Genomic DNA, 19,824 nt, shown 5'->3' with positions numbered 1-19,824 from the left:
TTTCAAACAATACTAGCCCAGTCATTTAGCCCTGGTCTAGACTACGAGTTTAGGTCGAATTTAGCAGCATTACATCAATTTAACCCTGCACCCGTCCACACAACGAAGCCCTTTTTGTCGACATAAAGGACTCTTAAAATTGATTTCTATGCTCCTCCCCGATGAGGGGATTAGCGCTGAAATCGACCTTGCCGGGTCGAATTTGGGGTAGTGTGGTCGCAATTCGATGGTATTGGCCTCTAAGAGCTATCCCAGAGTGCTCCATTGTGACCGCTCTGGACAGCGCTCTCAACTCAGATGCACTGGCCAGGTAGACAGGAAAAGGCCCGCAAACTTTTTAATCTCATTTCCTGTTTGGCCAGCGTGACAATCTGCAGGTGAGTGCAGATCTCATCAGCAAAGATGACCATGATGGAGTCCCAGAATCGCAAAAGAGCCCCAGCATGGACCGAACGGGAGGTATGGGATCTGATCGCTGTATGGGGAGACGAATCCATGCTATCAGAACTCCGTTCCAAAAGACCAAATGCCCAAACATTTGAAAAAATCTCCACGGGCATGAAGGACAGAGGCTATAACAGGGACCCGCAGCAGTGCAACGTGAAACTTAAGGAGCTGAGGCAAGCCTACTAAAAAAACAGAGAGGTAAACGGCCATTCCGGGTCAGAGCCCCAGACATGCTGTTTCTATGATGAGCTGCATGCCATTCTAGGAGGGTCCCCTACAACTACCCCACCCCTGTGCTTTGACTCCATCAATGGAATAGCACGCAACAGGGATGCGGGTTTTGGGGACAAGGAAGATGATGAGGAGGAGGTTGAAGATAGCTCACAGCAAGCAAGTGGAGAAACTGTTTTCCCCGACAGCCAGGAACAGTTTCTCACCCTGGACCTGGAGTCAATACCCCCCGAACCCACCCAAGGCTGCCTCCCGGACCTGCCAGGTGAAGAAGGGACCTCTGGTGAGTGTACCTTTGTAAATATTATACATGGTTTAAAAGCGTGTTTAATGATTAATTTGCCTTGGCATTCGCGGCCAGTACAGCCACTGGAAAAGTCTGTTAACGTGTCTGGGGCTGGAGCAGAAATCCTGCAGGGACATCTCCATAAAGCTCTCCTGGATGTACTCCCAAAGCCTTTGCAAAATGTTTCTTTGCAAAAGCCTTATTCCGTCTTCCATGGTAGGACACTTTACCACGCCAGACCAGTAGCATGTAGTCTGGAATCATTGCATAACACAGCGTATGGTCCTGGTATTTGCTGGCATTCAAACAACATCCGTTCTTTATCTTTCTGTGTTATCCTCAGGAGAGTGATATCATTCATGATCACCTGGTCGAAATAGGGTGGATTTTATTTTTATTTTAATAGGGGACATTCAGAGGTGCCCGTTCATGCTGGGCTGTTTGCCTGTGGCTGAACAGAAATGTTCCCCGCTGTTAGCCACGTGGTGGGAGGAGGGGTGAAGCGATCATCCCAGAGAATTGGATGTGTATGGGGGGGTTAGTTGGGTTTGTGCTGCACGTTAACTGAAAACCGCAGCTCCTCCTTTTAAATTGCCAACCCATTTTAAAGAGTCTACCCATTGTTCTCTTAAATGTGTCTTTTTAACTACCACTCTCCCTTTTTTTTCCCCTCCACCAACTGCAAACATTTCAATGCTCACACTATCTTCTCCTTCCCAGAGGCTAGCGAAGATTAGAAGACGAAAAAAATGCACTCGCGATGAAATGTACTCTGAGCTCATGCAGTCCTCCCACACTGAAAGAACCCAGCAGAATGTGTGGTGGCAGACAATGTCAGAGTCCAGGAAAGCACAATATGAACGCGAGAACAGGTGGTGGGCTGAAGATAATAATTGGCGGGCTGAAGATGATAGGTGGCATCAGCTTGGTGACAGAAGGCAAGAGGCAATGCTGAGGCTACTGGAGGAACAAACTGATATGCTCCGGCATGAGCACAGACCACCACTACAGCCTCTGTGTAACCAACCACTCTCCTCCCCAAGTTCCATAGCCTCCTCACCCAGACTCCCAAGAACGCAGTGGGTAGGCCTCCGGGCACCCAACCACTCCACCCCAGAGGACTGCCCAAGCAACAGAAAGCTGGCATTCAATAAATTTTAAAGTGCAGTGTGGCCTTGTCCTTCCCCCATCCCCCACCCCACCCGGTGCTTCCCTCCTCCCACACCCCTCCCAGGATACCTTGGCAGTTATCCCCCTATTTGTGTGATGAATTCATAAAGAATGCATGAATGTGAAGCAACAATGACTTTATTGCCTCTGCAAGCGGTGATTGAAGTGGGGAAGGGAGGGTGGTTAGCTTACCGGGAAGTAGAGTGAACCAAGGGGGGGGGGGAATTCATCAAGGAGAAACAAACAGAACTTTCACACTGTAGTCTGGCCAGTCACGAAACTGGTTTTCAAAGCGTCTCTGATGCGCACCGTGCCCTCCTGTACTCTGCTAACTGCCCTGGTGTCTGGCTGCGCGTAATCAGTGGCCAGGCGATTTGCCTCAACCTCCCACCCCGCCATAAACGTCTCTCCCTTACTCTCACAGATATTGTGGAGCGCACAACAAGCAGTAATAATAATGGGAATATTGGTTTTGCTGAGGTCTATCTGAGTCAGTAAACTGCGCCAGCATGCTTTTAAACGTCCAAACGCACATTCTACCACCATTCTGCACTTGCTCAGCCCATAGTTGAACAGCTCCTGACTACTGTCCAGGCTACCTGAGTACGGCTTCATGAGCCATGGCATTAAGGGGTAGGCTGGGTCCCCAAGGATAACTATAGGCATTTCAACAACCCCAACGGTTATTTTCTGGTCTGGGAAGAAAGTCCCTTCCTGCAGCTTTTGAAACAGACCAGAGTTCCTGAAGATGCGAGCATCATGTACCTTTCTCGGCCATCCCACGTTGAATTTAGTGAAACATTCCTTGTGATCCACCAGTGCTTGCAGCACCATTGAAAAAGTACCCCTTTCGGTTTATGTACTCGCTACCTTGGTGCTCCGGTGCCAAGATAGACAGAACCCATATCCCTATCGCCCCACCACAGTTAGGGAATCCCATTGCAGCAAAGCCATCCACTATGACCTGCACGTTTCCCAGAGTCACTACCCTTGATATGAGCAGCTCTTTGATTGCGTTGGCTACTTGGATCACAGCAGCCCTCACAGTAGATTTGCCCACTCCAAATTGATGCCCGACTGACCGGTAGCTGTCTGGAGTTGCAAGCTTCCACAGGGCTATCGCCACTCTCTTGTGAACTGTGAGGGCTGCTCTCATCTTGGTATTCTTGCGCTTCAGGGCAGGGGAAAGCAAGTCACAAAGTTCCATGAAAGTGCCCTTACGCATGCGAAAGTTTCGCAGCCACTGGGAATCATCCCAGTCATGCAACACTATGCAGTCCCACCAGTCTATGCTTGTTTCCTGGGCCCAGAATCGGCGTTCCAGGGCATGAACCTGCCCCATTAACACCATGATGTCCACATTGCCAGGGCCCGTACTTTGAGAGAAGTCTGTGTCCATGTCCTTATCACTCTCGTCACCGCGCTGCCGTCGCCTCCTCGCCTGGTTTTGCTTTTGCAGGTTCTGGTTCTGCATATACTGCAGGATAATGCATGTGGTGTTTACAGTGCTCATAATTGCGGCAATGATCTGAGTGGGCTCCATGCTTGCCGTGCTATGGCGTCTGCGCTGTAAAAAGGCGCGAAACGATTGTCTGCCGTTGCTCTGACAGAGGGAGGGGAGACTTGGCTTACAGGGAATTAAAATCAACATAGGGGATGGGTTTGCATCAAGGAGAAACACACAGAACTGCCCCCTCAAGGATTGAACTCAAAACCCTGGGTTTAGCGGGCCAATGCTCAAACTACTGAGCTATCCCTCTCCCCACTATTCAGGGAGGGAGGAAGGGAAGAGGGAGCAAATGAATACAAAACAAATCTGATCTCTTTCTTGTTTTGATCCGCTCCATCTCTCTTATACATCTGGCTGCAGACGGTGCAGTACAACTGCTAGCCATCCTCATCTCCTGGCTGCTCGCCAAAAGATGGTGTAGTACGACTGCAGGCAGGACTGAATCTCCATGAGATGAAACTTAAAAAGAGAATGACCTGGAGTCACTCCCATTTATGTCCAGGTGCCCCTGACAGACCTCACCGAGGTCAGCTAAAAGAGCACCCAGGAGACGACGACAATGGCTACCAGTCGTAATGCACCATCTGCTGCCAAAAGGCAATGAGCAGCTGCTGTGTAGCAATGCAGTCCCACGTCTGCCAGCACCCAGGAGACATACGGTGATGGTGAGCTGAGTGGGCTCCATGCTTGCCATGGTATGGTGTCTGCACGGGTAACCCAGGAAATAAGGCTCAAAACGATTGTCTGCCGTTGCTTTCACAGAGGGAGGGAGGCCTGAGGACATGTACTCAGACCCACCCGCGACAATGTTTTTATCCATCAAGCATTGGGAGCTCAACCCAGAATTCCAATGGGTGGCGGAGACTGTGGGAACTGTGGGATAGCTACCACAGTGCAACGCTCCGGAAGTCGACGCTAGCCTCGGTACTGTGGATGCTCTCCATCGAGTTAATGGTTTTAATGGTCTTGAGTGGGGACACAATCGACTGTATAAAATAGATTTCTAAAAAAATTGACTTCTATAAATTCGACCTAATTTCGTAGTGTAGACATACTCTTAGTCTTTTCACAACTGGCCATTCCCTTAACCCATTGTTTAGTGTAAGGGAAATACACTATATTCAATCATCATGTGGCATGCTATTAAGAACATTCCAAGTTCCTTGAACTCAAAGACCAACAGACTTTAGTAGTGGTCCACATTCCTGGGAGTGGAATGGAAGACTGTAGGGCATATTGAGCCTCTAACCCCACTCCAGTCCACACAGAAAAATCTCCCACGCAGGTTTGAGGGTGCCTTAAACCCAGATTAACATACAAGGTTGAAGGCATAGGTTTGAGCCAAGTTTTTGCCTCCCTCTAGGCTGGCAACACATCTACTTTACAGTGAGGATGCAGGGTAAAAATACCCAGGAACTGTTACTCCTCCAATGCCTTCCCACAATTCCACCTGGGTCAATTTTTCTTGTCCTCTCCCTTTCTACCTTTCCCCTTCTTCTGCACCAAAGTCACCTGAACTGGGTTGGTATTTAAACTCCACATTGGCTGCTACATTTTTTTCTGCGCTTCCACAGCATTTGAACAGAGATGTCATCTGAGAAATTCTTCTCCCAGCATGCTGCCAGCTGGTGAGAAACTGACACCAAGCTTCTGGTGAACCTCTGGTGTGAGGTCAATTACACCAATAATGTAGGGAAAATCAGCAGTTCTAAGAGGAAATTTCCAAACAGCTGGCAGCAGGAGGATTCAGCAGATAGGATCTCATTGCAGGAGAAAAATGAGACTCCTGAAGACCATGTACAGGAAAGTCAAGGATCACAATGCCAGACCTGGCATATTACCAAAATCATGCCCATTCTACAAAGCGTTTGACTGGCTGTTTGGCTCCACCCGAAGCACAGACCACACTTTCCTGCTGGATGGGCTTTTGAAGGAGGAAGAGGTCATAGAGCAGCCTAGACTAGAGGCAAATGGAGTACCCACACAGAGCTGATGCCTGCCCGTATGCCACTTTGGGGCATACTCAGGAGTTTCTTGCGCCAGACCCCCAGGAACTCTACAAGGAAGAGGTGACCCAGGATGATCTGACATTTCTGCAGTTGGGTAGGAAGCAGAGTGTGTAGAGACGTTTGCTATTGTTATTAGTGATATTACACGATGGGGGTGGGGCTTTGCCTGTTTAAGGCCAATCTCATTAATGATGGTACATGCTGTAGGCTGGGGCTGGCTTGCCAAGCTTCAGTGGAAGGCAGAATCTGCTCCATTTTGCCTTTGTCCCTCTTCATCTCCTCCCCACACCCTAATCCCTATGAGTCAAGATGGATTCCAAGAGGAAGAGATGGGGGAGAATTAAACACGCAGACAGTGATTTGCTGTGGCACAAATTACTGTGCAAAGCAGGGATTATTAACTACAAGCAGAGCAATGCCCACAAACGCAGGGACATGGATGGCACAGGCATATATATTTTACTTGGTCCTTTTTCTCACATTGACATTAGCATTAAAGCTCATTCAGAGGCAGTCTAGATATTAAGTCCACTGCGTTACCTGTGTTGGTATTAAGTCCAGAGCACTTGCAAAGTCTCACAGTACCACAGTGAAGGGCTGCTGCTGCAGATGAAGAGGGGGTTGTGCTGGAAAGGTACATCTGTGGTATTTCTAAGCAGCTGCATCCTAGTTTATGTTTGCCCAAATTTACTCCACTCCTGTGTTATACTTTCTGAAGAGCCCATTATTAAATAGCTGTTCCCATGACTATAATCAAGTCACCCCATAACTTTCTCTTTGTTAAGCTAAATAGATTAAATTTTGTGAGTCTATTGTTGTAAGGCATGTTTTCTAATCCTTTAATCATTCTCATGGCTCTTTTCTGAACCCTCTCCAATTTAACAACATCCTTCTTGAATTAGGGACATGAGAATTGGCCATCGCATTCCAGCAGCGGTTGCACCAGTGTCAAATAAAGAGGTAAAAACATCTCTACTCTTACTTGAGATTCCCCTGTTTATGCGTCCATTAGCCCCTGTGGCTATAGTCCCAAATCTCATTCCTAGCAGTCTCTGCTTTCCCAAGCATTTCCCTCTCTGAAACTTCCAGCTGCTCTTTATAGGGGAATCACCTTACCCCTCTCAGGTGTACCTCTTTCAGGAATCAGGGCCAGGGAGCCCAGACTGTCTATCCCTTACAGGGAAAGCCATCCTGTTACCATAACATATGTTAATAGTGCTGAGGCAGCAGAATACTTTATGTACAATACAGGAATGCTGCTATTCTTGCAGAGGACAGGATATGGATTCACACTACAAATTCATCACATTTAGAGGAAGGCTGGAAAGCAAACAGAAGCAGAAACTAGCAGAAGCCCTGGATCCCCTAACACTGAACAACGGAAGCCAGTCTGTATTTTCTCTTCCTCTTACCAAGATTTTGTGCTGTGCCAGAGGTATAGCACAGAACATGTAGCCTAGGCCACTCTGGCGACAGGAGAGGCCCTATTGTAACTGCATATCCTCCCAAACCACGGAAACAAGCAGTTCAGTCATTTATTACCCCATCTACACTCCCCTTATCAGTTTTCCTCTACAGCCTCAACTTTCTTCTTTCCACCACCCCAGAGTTCAGGTCTTCACCCTCATCTTGAGCCACTAATGGGCCTCCTCGGCCTGCAGCCAGGTTATGGGCTATATATTGTGTTTTGATTATATATTATAATATATTTAAACACTGCATACATTTATTACATAATATAACACACATATAAATCCCCTTTTATAGTACATTGAATAATTTTATAGTAAAACATGATGTATTCCATTAAATCAGTTTTATATTAGACAAATATATTGTACTTTTCTCGTTTTAAACATGCGTGGCCTTCCCTTCCATCCTGCTCTGTTTCCAGAGAACATTTTGTTCTGTGTATTTTCTACAGTTGGATAAATTATATACAAGAAAATAAACTTATTCAATGAGTTTAGCCCATTTTTCTGTTGATGAACAATCCACAAACTGATCACACTTTTTCAGAATTAGTTACTGATGATACTTTGTTCAATCGCTTTCCCAACCAAAGTCTAACCTAGATATTACTCTCAAATTGAGCACTGCTATTTTTTAATATTTGTTATTATGTCTCATAAAAGTCACATATTTTTGTTTCTGCTGTCTGATTGGATGACAAACCAGGAAAAGCACACAGTGAATCAGATTTCACAAACACGATCACAAATACATTTCCCCCACTATCTGGCCAGCTGTAGTGCTTTCTATCCAATAACTGCATTAACAAAAGATTCCACAGACTAGTTTCCCTAAAACATATATCTGAGGATTTAACTTTTATTCATTGACAAGGACATCTAATCTATGGACCCATCCTCTGATAACAATAATCAAAACACTATTCCGCAAAACTTATATTATAGGTTAATAAATGTTATAAATTTACTTTGATGACTGTGTTTAGAAATGTCACCTTTTGATTGGAAACGATATGCATTCTGAAAATTCACTTCTTTTGCAAAGTTGCAGTACTTTGGCCTCCATTTCACACACCAGAGGTACAGAAAGAAAAATCAATATAATCAGTTTACTGAGTTGTATTTATCAAGCTGAAAAGGAATTGTTTTCAGAGAGATGCACTATCTACAGAGAACAGAAAAACAATGTGAACCTATTGTTTAACTTGGCTTATTTAAAAGAAAGTGTAGACAGGACAATAACTGCAGGCCAAATTATCTCACTTTTACTCATGTAGGAAAATCCTGGCCCCACTGACATCAATGGCAAAACTCCCACGGACTTCAAAAAGGGGGCAGGATTTCACCCTCAATGAACAGTTTCACTGAATATGGGTGGCAAAATCTAGTTTTAGCAGAACTTGTCAATTCTTCTGAAACTTAGATGACCACTACATTTTTTATACTGTGTCCCTTTTTTCCCCTCTGCTTCCCCTTCTGATTCTGCTACCCAGACACCTGTGTGTTAATCCAAGAGAACAAGTGAAATTTTTCATATGGGTGGTTAGCTCATTGCTTATGGGATAAATACAACACCTTCCCAATGTGGTTAAGAATCTTTAATAGGAGGCAGAAGATCTGAAGTTATACAGTAAAAGTGTGTTTCAACAAAGCTCCATGACAATTTTAATGCAATAAAAATGAGGAAATCCTCAGAGCCCCTCAATTTCTATGAAACCGTTATGAAATCTAGACCTGTGAATTGCCTTGTCTCAGCTAAACTCTATTAACACAGAGGAAATAAAATCTTTGTTAAGGTGGAGTTAAGTTCCAGGCACTTCATAGTGCCCTTTACATACCTTGTAACCTTCTAGAATGTGAGGGGAATATTTCAAACTCAGATGTTGGGAAACTAGGAAATGATGAGTTCTAAGCCCCCTTAAAAGCATCAGTGTACTATAACAAGCAAAATACGAATGTAAGAAAACCAGTCAATACTGTTAAGGTTGTGGTAAGTAGGAAGTGTCAACGTAACTGCCCCTCGTGGGGCTGGCAACAGGAAACAGCACAGTAATTTATCTGTCCCATCAATTTCTGTATATCCATCACAACCCAAAATCATCATTCCTATCAATGCACTTCCATGGGCCATCACAGTGGTCTATGCTGCACCACTGATCTGGGAAGTAGTTGCAAACGGTTGGCAGAGATCACACTACACAAGAAAAACACTTAAGAAGGAGTAAGGTGCTGCTGAGCTCCTCCTTAGGGCAGGAATGAAAGGAGGCAGCGTTAAAGTTGTGTGATTGCATAGGAACTGTCACTAACTCTGTATTGCCTGGTTTTCTAAAGTTGGTGTTTTGTTTTTTCTTATAACACTAATGATCTTGTAAGTGGAACCTTAATGTTATATTTTCTGGTTGCAGAATATCTGAGCTTTTGGTATTGACATGTCATTTCTAGAAGAACACAACGTGCACAGGGCATTGCGGAGTGTCTGGAATGTTATTCCACATAAAACATGTTTTTGCATGTTAACTTCACCATTAGAAAAAAGTGAGTGTAAGGAAAGGGGCTTGGTTCAGAAATCTCTTTGCGGGGGTCTGGGCTGGCTTTCTTGGAGCTGCTAAGCACCCTGTTCTTGCTGATAGGGGGATATGTGAGTTATGAACGGCACAGAAATTAACAGCAGTGATTAGAAGACAAAAGTTGAACTGGTCTCTTGGCCCCTAGTCCAGGACAGCTTTCCCTAAACTACACAATGTTTGTGGGGAACTCAGTCTCCCTTTCTCACCCCACACTAGCGGGAAGACTGTACAGTGGTATTGGTCCATGCAGGACTGCAGTGGTCTCACTATTGCTACACTACTCCATGGAACCAGAAATAAAATCTAGCAACTTATTAATTTGACTCAGAGCCTTGTTCTGGTACTGGACACTAGATCTCAGCAGGGACAGTCCAGGGAGCCGAGGAAGTTTCATGTGGTTATTGCCCATAGTTTTTTCCCCATATTTCTGCACAAGAAACCATTATAAGACCATTGAAATTTTAGGAGTATACAATATGGGGAAGAGGGCTGTCTCTTTGGGAACTCCTTGACCAAATTACTAAATTTGCACCACAAACTTTACCTTGGGCCCCTAGGTGCCCATCTGGGGTCACCCTGCATGTTTATTTTTGAGAGGGTTGAGAATTTAGCTTTAATCAGACATTCTGTTGCAAACTAAACTACTTGTCTCCCCATAATCCATTTTGCTTGTATGTTCTCTGTTGACCAGTCCCCTAAGGTTGTATGTGATTGTTTAGAGACCTCTACATACATGTCAGCATACATGAAGGAACATTTAGCAACAAGAAGGGGGGGGAGGGATAGCTCAGTGGTTTGAGCGTTGGCCTGCTAAACCCAGGGTTGTGAGTTCAGTCCTTGAGGGGTCATTTGGGGATTTAGTTGGGGATTGATCCTGCTTTGAGCAGGGGGTTGGACTAGATGATCTCCTGAGGTTCCTTCCAACTCTAATAATTTATGATTCTAAGAAGAAAGTCAAGGAAAGTATGGGCCCCTTACTGAATGAAGGAGGCAACCTAGTGACAGAGGATGTGGAAAAAGCTAATGTACTCAATGCTTTTTTTTGCCTCTGGCTTCATGAACAAGATCAGCTCCCAGACTGCTGCACTGGGCAGCACAGCATGGGGAGGTGGTGACCAGCCCTCTGTGGACAGGGCCGGCTCTAGGATTTTTGCCGCCCCAAGCAGAAACAATTTTGGCCGCCCCCCCATTTTTTTTCTTACCACACCCCCGGCCCCGCCTCAGCTCCGGCCCTTCCCCAAATCCCCAGTCCTGCCTCCTCCCGCCAGGCTCTCAAGCCTAGGAGGGCAGGGGAGAAGCGGTGCGCGAATCAGCTGTTTCGCGTACCGCGGCCTCTCGGGATCTCCCCTTCCCTCCCAGGTTTGAGAGGGAGGGCAAGCAGTGGCGTGCGAATCAGCTGTTTCGCGCACCGTGGCATGCGAGCGGCAGCAGCGAAGGTGAGCTAGGGCAGCCGGGGCACATTTTTAGGGGCGGCATTCTGGCGCCAGCCATGCCGCCCCTAAAAATGTGCCGCCCCAAGCACCAGCTTGTTTTGCTGCTGCCTAGAGCTGGCCCTGTCTGTGGAGAAAGAAGTGGTTCAGGACTATTTAGAAAAGCTGGACGAGCACAAGTCCATGGGGCCGGATACACTGCATCCGAGGGTGCTAAAGGAGCTGGCGGATGTGATTGCAGAGCCTTTGGCCATTATCTTTGAAAATTCATGGCGATCGGGGGAGGTCCCGGATGACTGGAAAAAGGCTAATGTAGTGCCCATCTTTAAAAAAGGGAAGGAGGATCATCCAGGGAACTACAGGCCAGTCAGCCTCACCTCAGTCCCTGGAAAAATCATGGAGCAGGTCCTCAAGGAATCAATTCTGAAACACTTAGAGGAGAGGAAAGTGATCAGGATCAGTCAGCATAGATTCACCAAGGGCAAGTCATGCCTGACTAACCTAATTGCCTTCTATGACAAGATAACTGGCTCTGTGGATGAGGGGAAAGCAGTGAACGTGCTATTCCTTGACTTTAGCAAAGCTTTTGATACCATCTCCCACAGTATTCTTGCCGGCAAGTTAAAGAAGTATGGGCTGGATGAATGGACTATAAGGTTGATAGAAAGCTGGCTAGATCGTCGGGCTCAACGAGTAGTGATCATAGTGATCAATGGCTCCATGTCTAGTTGGCAGCTGGTATCAAGTGGAGTGCCCCAAGGGTCGGTCCTGGGGTCGGTTTTGTTCAATATCTTCATTAATGATCTGGAGGATGGTGTGGACTGCACCCTCAGCAAGTTTGCAGATGACACTAAACTTGGAGGAGTGGTAGATACGCTGGAGGGTAGGGATAGGATACAGAGGGACCTAGACAAATTATAGTATTGGGCCAAAAGAAATCTGATGAGGTTCAACAAGGACAAGTGCAGAGTCCTGCACTTAGAACGGAAGAATCCCATGAACTGCTACAGACTAGGGACCGAAATGGTTAGGCAGCAGTTCTGCAGAAAAGGACCTAGGGGTTACAGTGGACGAGAAGCTGGATAGGAGTCAACAGCATTTTGGGCTGTATAAGTAGGGACATTGCCAGCAGATCGAGGGATGTGATCATTCCCCTCTATTCGACATTGGTGAGGCCTCATCTGGAGTACTGTGTCCAGGATGTGGGAAAATTGGAAAGAGTCCAGTGGAGGGCAACAAAAATGATTAGGGGGCTGGAGCACATGATTTATGAGGAGAGGCTGAAGGAACTGGGATTATTTAGTCTGCAGAAGAGAAGAATGAGGGGGGATTTTATAGCTGCTTTCAACTACCTGAAAGGGGGTTCCAGAGAGGATGGATCTAGACTGTTCTCAGTGGTACCAGATGACAGAACAAGGAGTAATGGTCTCAAGTTGCAGTGGGGGAGGTTTAGGTTGGATACTAGGAAAAGCGTTTTCACTAGGAGGGTGGTGAAGCACTGGAATGGGTTACCTAGGGAGGTGGTGGAATCTCCTTCCTTAGAGGTTTTTAAGGTCAGGCTTGACAAAGCCCTGGCTGGGATGACTTAGTTGGGGATTGGTCCTGCTTTGAGCAGGGGGTTGGACTTGATGACCTCCTGAGGTCCCTTCCAACCCTGATATTCTAGGATTCTATGATTTGTCAGACAGTGACTGCAAATGAAGAAAAACCTCTTTATTCATGGCTACACTTTGCAGAAAACTCCCACTCAAGTTTCTCTAACACACCATGCAATCTTACTAATTCATTCATTCCATTAGTCTCTCAATGTTGGATGGCAAGGTAATGCATTCTCTTCTGTATAAAAAGGAATCCTAAATAAATGATAGTGATGTACTTCACAAAAATTTGAATGGAAGACTACAGAAGGGCCAGAAATCTCAAACCATTTTCTGTCCTAAAGGACCTATACTGAACTTTGCAGGTTTTTGAAAATGGGTAGTGATAAAGAACATTAATTCAACTATAACAGATGAATTGTAGCATATATTGGTGTCACTCAAGGTCACTTTTGCCTCTGAGATGTCACTACTTTTGAGGGATTGATAGAACAGTTATAGAAATGAATGTATAGACTAGTTACAAGGAACAGCTGCTTCTTTTGCACCTGCGTACTTATTAAGCAATTATTCCAAATAAATGAAAGATTATTATGTGCTGAGCCTATGATCCTAGTTAATACTTACAGCAACTGCCTCCAGGATTTGTTTAACAGCATTGGCAGCATCTCGCTCACTGTAATATCCTTTTTCCACAATCCTAGAAAGAAACCAGGAGATACTGCTCAGACTCATGGATATAGATGAGCATGCAATGTAGGTAAATGCTTCATAAAAAAATGAATCAGAAATAATCAAATTCGGACATGTCAGATAAGCTGCAATGCTCTCTGCAGAATCAAAATTGCAGATTTCTGATGGTTAAAGCTAGGTCTATACATCTGTACTTTACCTGTGGTTCCTAGTTAACATAAAAAAAAAGAGGATTTTAAAATACCAGTTTGTTGTGGAAGTAAAATCATAACTACTAATAAAGTCTGCAAGGGAAAGTATTAGAACTCTATAGGATGATAAATTTTAGAAAATCAGAGCTAACCAAATCATCTGTAACACCTTTTGGGAATGCTTTCCTATATTTATATTTAGTTTAAGCCATTCTTCTAAAAATGATGTGCCATCCATTTGCAGTGTCCCACTAAGATCTGTTCTGCACAGTCTAGCTAGGGGGGTTGGTGTTAGAATCTGAAGGCTGCAAAGTATCCATGTAGCAATCTGCTGATTTGTCCTCTTTTGTTTTCTGAGTATAGAACTGCTCTGTGGTCCACACAGAAACTTCACTGCAAGACTTTATTGATCTTTAATTCATAAAGCCCAGTACGGTATGTGCATATTGCTCGTGACAATTAATAGCCTGATTTTTCAAAAGTGCTGAGGACCTGCAGCTCATAGTGAATTCAATGGGCTTTGTTGGTGCCAGGAACCTCGGAAAAATCTGGAGACTAAATCTTCTTTTCTAACATCAATTCAACTCTTTATTAGAGAAAAATATATTTGTTTAAAGAGTTTGTTTAAACCTCTTTGGAAGCTTTTTAAACAATGGTACATTAATATATAAATGCCTTTTTCTTTAAATGGGTAGCAGCAATGACAGAATTTCTGGTGCCTGATTCATGGTTTCATGTTCTGTGACATTCCGGAAAACCATAAACTAACATTACTGAATGAAAAAAATATGAAAACACAGTTAAATAAGAAAATTAAATAAAATAAATAATTGTCATCATTTAGCTTTTTGTGCTTTAAAAATTGAATTAATTTTCAAAGCCCAACATAACAAATAGGTTGCACTCAGGTCATATATTGATACTTGAATATAAACTAGTAAACTATGTACAAAAAATTTAAAAGATTTATATCACCGAACACTTACAAAAATTCTTCATTTAAGAACCCCCCAGTAGTTCTCTTGCCAGTATTTTCTAACTATACACAGCATTTACGACCAACAACATTTCTCTCTTACAGAGTTACACCAAAGACACATTTGACCGATAGGTTTGATTATTTTATTGACTTTTAAAAGCTCAACCTGACATATACTGGTTTTTGTCTTAGATACAGTACACAGAGGTGCATGGCTGTGTACTTTCTGTAAGATCAATGACTGCAAGCTGTGTCACTGATTTTAGTGATAAGGCAGAACAAGCTTCCATATACCTTGAGCAAGGTTGAGAATCTGATTTATTGAGGAGGGGAACACTTGACATATGTCTTCTGCAGTATTTATTTCAGCAGCACTGTTGTGATGAGTGTGGCAATCAGAATGAGAGCCACTGTGATGGGGTGCCTGCCCCGCACTGGGCTCTAAGGGGTTAATAGAGCCCTAGGGAGGCTGCACAGGAGATAGCCAATCAGAGAAGGGCTGCAGGGAGCAGCCAAGCAGGCCCATATAAAAAGGGAGCTGCAAGGCAGTTTTCTGCTGGGAGCTCTGGGAGGAAGGACTATCTCTGGAGGGCTGAGAGAACTGCCAGCACCCTGGACAGAGCAGTGCACCTAGCAGGGACCAGCAGAGTGAGAAACAGCTCTTGGCTGGCTGCTGAGGTTTGCAGGTTGAGGCCCTGAAGCAAGGGCAAAGAGGATGCTGGGGCCATGAGGAAGTGGCCAGACAATTTGCTGCAGTAGCCACTAAGGGAAGTGGCTGAACCGTGGACTGCAGGTCCCCTGGAAGGGGAGAGCACAGTGTGTGGCATGGCTGGAGGGCTGTGTTGCTGAAGAGGATGCCGAAGACCTTGGAGAGATGTGGGTCCTAGAGCACGAGTGACGGTGGCAAGGCACCGCCTGAAGCGGGCACACTAACATGCAGAGGTAATCTCCAAGATAGCCAGAAGAAGGCGCCAGAATGGTGAGTGAATCCCGTTACAGTCACCCTCTGATGTGTTTCATTATGACAGCACAAGGGCTGATGAAAAAGATGCTAACTGTGTGACAAAAATTATTACATTGTCCCTGGGACTTCCAGTATAATATATATGGCTATAAAAATTAACCCACCAATCAGGGTAGATCTAACAAATATGGTAGCTCTTTATTGTACCTATATAGAGTGAAAGATGGGTTTGTTTTGAATAATGTCATTTACAGTTTTATCATAGAACTGACAAGCTGAAGAGAAAAATATAGTAAAATGATAATTCAGTTTGACTGGAGGGAAAAATCCAATGAGGCAAGGATATTTTTCAATGTATTGTTTCATAGTACTGCCTAATAATCAACACTCATTCTATTCATTGTTCTTCAATGGGAGACACAATATAGTCTAAAGTGACACCCACTCATCAATGCAACAGTAAAAACAGCAACTTATAGTACTTGCTGTTTCACTAGAGAATCAGAGAAAGACTCAGTTGTTATTCATGAATTTCTGCAAAAAATTCAACATAAGAGGAGTTTTCTTGTGGTTTAATATAGCCTAGCACTGAATTATTTTTAGGTGCAGATTTTAGAACAATTTTTAAGAGCTGTAATCTTAAACACCATTTACTTTCTATGCTATTGCTTTGACTATCTGGATACATGAGGGCCAAAATTCTCTTTGTTGCCATTTTCATGCACTTGTCTTCAATAGACCACACTGTTCTAGTCCGAAAATATATCCCACAGCAGCAGCTGTTCACTTCTTAAGACCAGTTCTGTATCACCAGTAAAACACATTATTTATGGGCCAGCTTCTACCGACTCCCTGATACTATTAAATTCATATTAACATAATGATGATACCAGTTTTACAAAAAAAACCAAAAGTATGGAAATCCAAAGTTAAGGCTGTCATTTATGTTATCCATGAGTAAGTGTATTGCAATTTGTAAAATATACCTTATATTACATACCACAGTGACTAGAAACTCCTGTAATTCCCAGACCTTGGGACTATTAGCATTTGCAGGATCAGGGTTATAATCGGTTATTTCAAGAAATAATGATGTTTTAGGTCTCAGATTGCTGAGAGCCTGCTATATGCTCTAGAGTCTACTGCATCAGAGATACTGAAGAACATGAACAGTCAACAAACACACACTAAAATCCTTTTCCCTTTTAAAACACTAATTCACACATAGGCTACATCTACACTACCCACCTGAATCGGCGGGTAGAAATCAATCTCTCAGGGATCGAATTATCGTGTCTCGTCGGGACGCGACAATCGATCCTCGAATCGACACTTGTACTCCACCAGCGGAGGTAGGAGTAAGCGCCGTCGACAGGGGAGCTGCGGAGGTCAATTTGCCGCCGTCCTCACAGCGGAGTAAGTCGGCTCCGATATGTAGCTGAATTTGAGTATCTTAAATCGACCCCCCCCCGTAGCGAGTACGTAGCCATATAGTAATAACCACTTTAGACCAACAGAACATAGCATAGTTTTATATAAAGTTACATCTTTCATACCAAAATTATCCCAAAGTGCTGCAAAACATTGAGTTAGAAAACTGGGAGCGTATTCACCAATGTGACTGGCATTATGCACTCAGGAATAAATGTATCTGAGGAATTGGACAGTAGGATTTGTTTAACGGACAGACAGCACGTGTTGAAGAAATAAGAGACATCACTAACACTTTTCAAAAACTGACAGAATGCTGAGATTTCATCAGTAGTGCCATGAGAAGTGGGCAGAAAAGACCTGCCTCATGCAAAGGATATAACCTCTGCCAATGTAACCCCTTCGACCGCTAGTCAGCATTAAGAAAGTGTCAGCATTAAGAAAGTCCTGGTGAACGTGAGAACAGCCATACTGGGTCATACCAAAGGCCCATCTAGCCCCGTACCCTGTCTTCCAACAGTAGTTGTGCCAGATGCTTCAGAGGAAATGAACAGAACATGCAATCATTGAGTGATCTATCCCTGTTGTCCTTTCCCAGCTTCTGGCACTCAGAGGCTAGGGACACCCAGAGCATGGCATTGCGTCCCTGACTATCTTGGCTAATAGCCATTGATGGACCCATCTTCCATGAACTTATCTAGTTATTTTTTGAACTCTGTTATAGTTTTGGCCTTCACAACATCTGACAATGAGTTCCACAGGTTGACTATGCGTTGTGCGAATACTTCCTTTTGTTTTAAACCTGCTGCTTATTTTTATTGGGTGACCCTTCCTTCTCGTTTCAGAGTAGCAGCCGTGTTAATCTGTATCCGCAAAAAGAACAGGAGTACTTGTAGCACCTTAGAGACTAACAAATTTATTTGAGCATAAGCTTTTGTGGGCTACAGCCCACTTCTTCGGATGCATAGAATGGAACATATATTGAGGAGATATATATACACATACAGAGAACATGAAAAGGTGGGAGTTGTCTTACCAACACTGAGAGGCCAATTAAGTAAGAGAAAAAACTTTTGAAGTGATAATCAAGATAGCCCAGTATAGACAGTTTGATAAGAAGTGTGAGAATACTTACAAGGGGAGATAGATTCAATGTTTGTAATGGCTCAGCCATTCCCAGTCTCTATTCTAGCCTAAATTTATTGTATCTAGTTTGCGTATCAATTCGAGTTCAGCAGTTTCTCGTTGGAGTCTGTTTTTGAAGCTTTTCTGTTGCAATATTGCCACCCTCGGGTCTGTTATTGAGTGACCAGACAGGTTAAAGTGTTCTCCCACTGGTTTTTGAGTATTAGGATTCCTGATGTCAGATTTGTGTCCATTTATTCTTTTGCGGAGAGACTGTCCGGTTTAGCCAATGTACCTGGCAGAAGGGCATTGCTGGCACATGATGGCATATATCACATTGGTAGATGTGCAGGTGAATGAGCCCCTGATGGCATGGCTGATGTGATTAGGTCCTATGATGATGTCACTTGAATAGATATGTGGACAGAGTTGGCATGGGGCTTTGTTGCAAGGATAGGTTCCTGGGTCTGTGTTTTTGTTCAGTGGTGTGTGGTTGCTGGTGAGTATTTGCTTCAGATTGGGGAGTTGTCTGTAAGCGAGGACAGGTTTATCTCCCAAGATCTGTAAGAGTGAGGGATCATCTTTCAGGATAGGTTGTAGATCTTTGATGATGTGCTGGAGAGGTTTTAGTTGGGGGCTGAAGGTGACAGCTAGTGGTGTTCTGTTATTTTCTTTGTTGGGTCTGTCTTGTAGGAGGTGACTTCTGGGTACTCGTCTGGCTCTGTCAATCTGTTTTTTCACTTCAGCAGGTGGGTATTGTAGTTTTAAGAATGCTTGATAGAGATCTTGTAGTTGCCTGTCTCTGTCTGAGGGATTGGAGCAAGTGCGGTTGTATCTTAGAGCTTGGCTGTAGACAATGGATCGTGTGGTGTGTCCTGAATGGAAGCTGGAGGCATGTAGGTAAGTATAGCGGTCAGTAGGTTTCCGGTATAGGGTGGCATTTATGTGACCATCGCTTATTAGCACAGTAGTGTCCAGGAAACGGACCGCTTGTGTGGATTGATCTAGGCTGAGGTTGATGGTGGGATGGAAATTATTGAAATCATGGTGGAATTCCTCAAGGGCTTCTTTTCCATGGGTCCAGATGATGAAGATGTCATCAATGTAGCGCAAGTAGCGTAGGGGCGTTAGGGGACGAGAGCTAAGGAAGCGTTGTTCTAAGTCAGCCATAAAAATGTTGGCATACTGTAGGCCATGCGGGTACCCATAGCAGTGCCGCTGACTTGAAGATATATATTGTCCCCAAATGTGAAATAGTTGTGGGTGAGGACAAAGTCACAAAGTTCAGCCTTCTTGTGTTACGTGAAGGAATAAATAACACTTCCTTATTCACTGTCTTCACATCAGTCAAGATTTTATAGATCTCCATCATACTCCCTCTTAGTCACCTCTCTTCCAAGCTGGAAAGTCCCAATCTTTTTAATCTCTCCTCATTTGGAAGCTGTTCCATCCCCCTAATAATGTTTGTTGCCCTTCACTGTACATATTCCAATTCCAAAATATCTTTTTTGAGATGGACCAGAGCAGAACTGCATACAGTATTCAAGGTGTGGGCATACCATGGATTATATAGAGGCAATATGATATTTTCTGTCTTACTATCTATGCCTTTCCTAATGATTCTTAACATTCTGTTAGCTTTGTTGACTACCACTGTACATTAAGCAGATGTTTTCAGAGAACTATCCACAATGACTTCAAGATCTTTCTTGAGTGGTAAA

The 19,824-nt window shown here is 44.2% G+C and overlaps 1 protein-coding gene across 1 annotated transcript in view; it reads right to left on the bottom strand.

Moving 5' to 3' along the window:
• Window positions 1-19,824, bottom strand: part of CAMK4 (calcium/calmodulin dependent protein kinase IV) — a 173,393-nt gene that overhangs the window by 92,162 nt on the left and 61,407 nt on the right. The window contains exon 5 of the mRNA XM_034774150.1: window positions 13,348-13,420. Coding sequence (XP_034630041.1) covers window positions 13,348-13,420 — 73 coding nt within the window. The remainder of the gene's footprint in view (window positions 1-13,347; window positions 13,421-19,824) is intronic.

This window comes from Trachemys scripta, chromosome 6, assembly GCF_013100865.1.
Source record: "Trachemys scripta elegans isolate TJP31775 chromosome 6, CAS_Tse_1.0, whole genome shotgun sequence".
In the NCBI taxonomy this organism is placed as follows: Eukaryota; Metazoa; Chordata; order Testudines; family Emydidae; genus Trachemys; species Trachemys scripta.
Note: the sequence above shows the minus strand (reverse complement) of the source record. Positions and strands in the feature narration are given on the sequence as shown.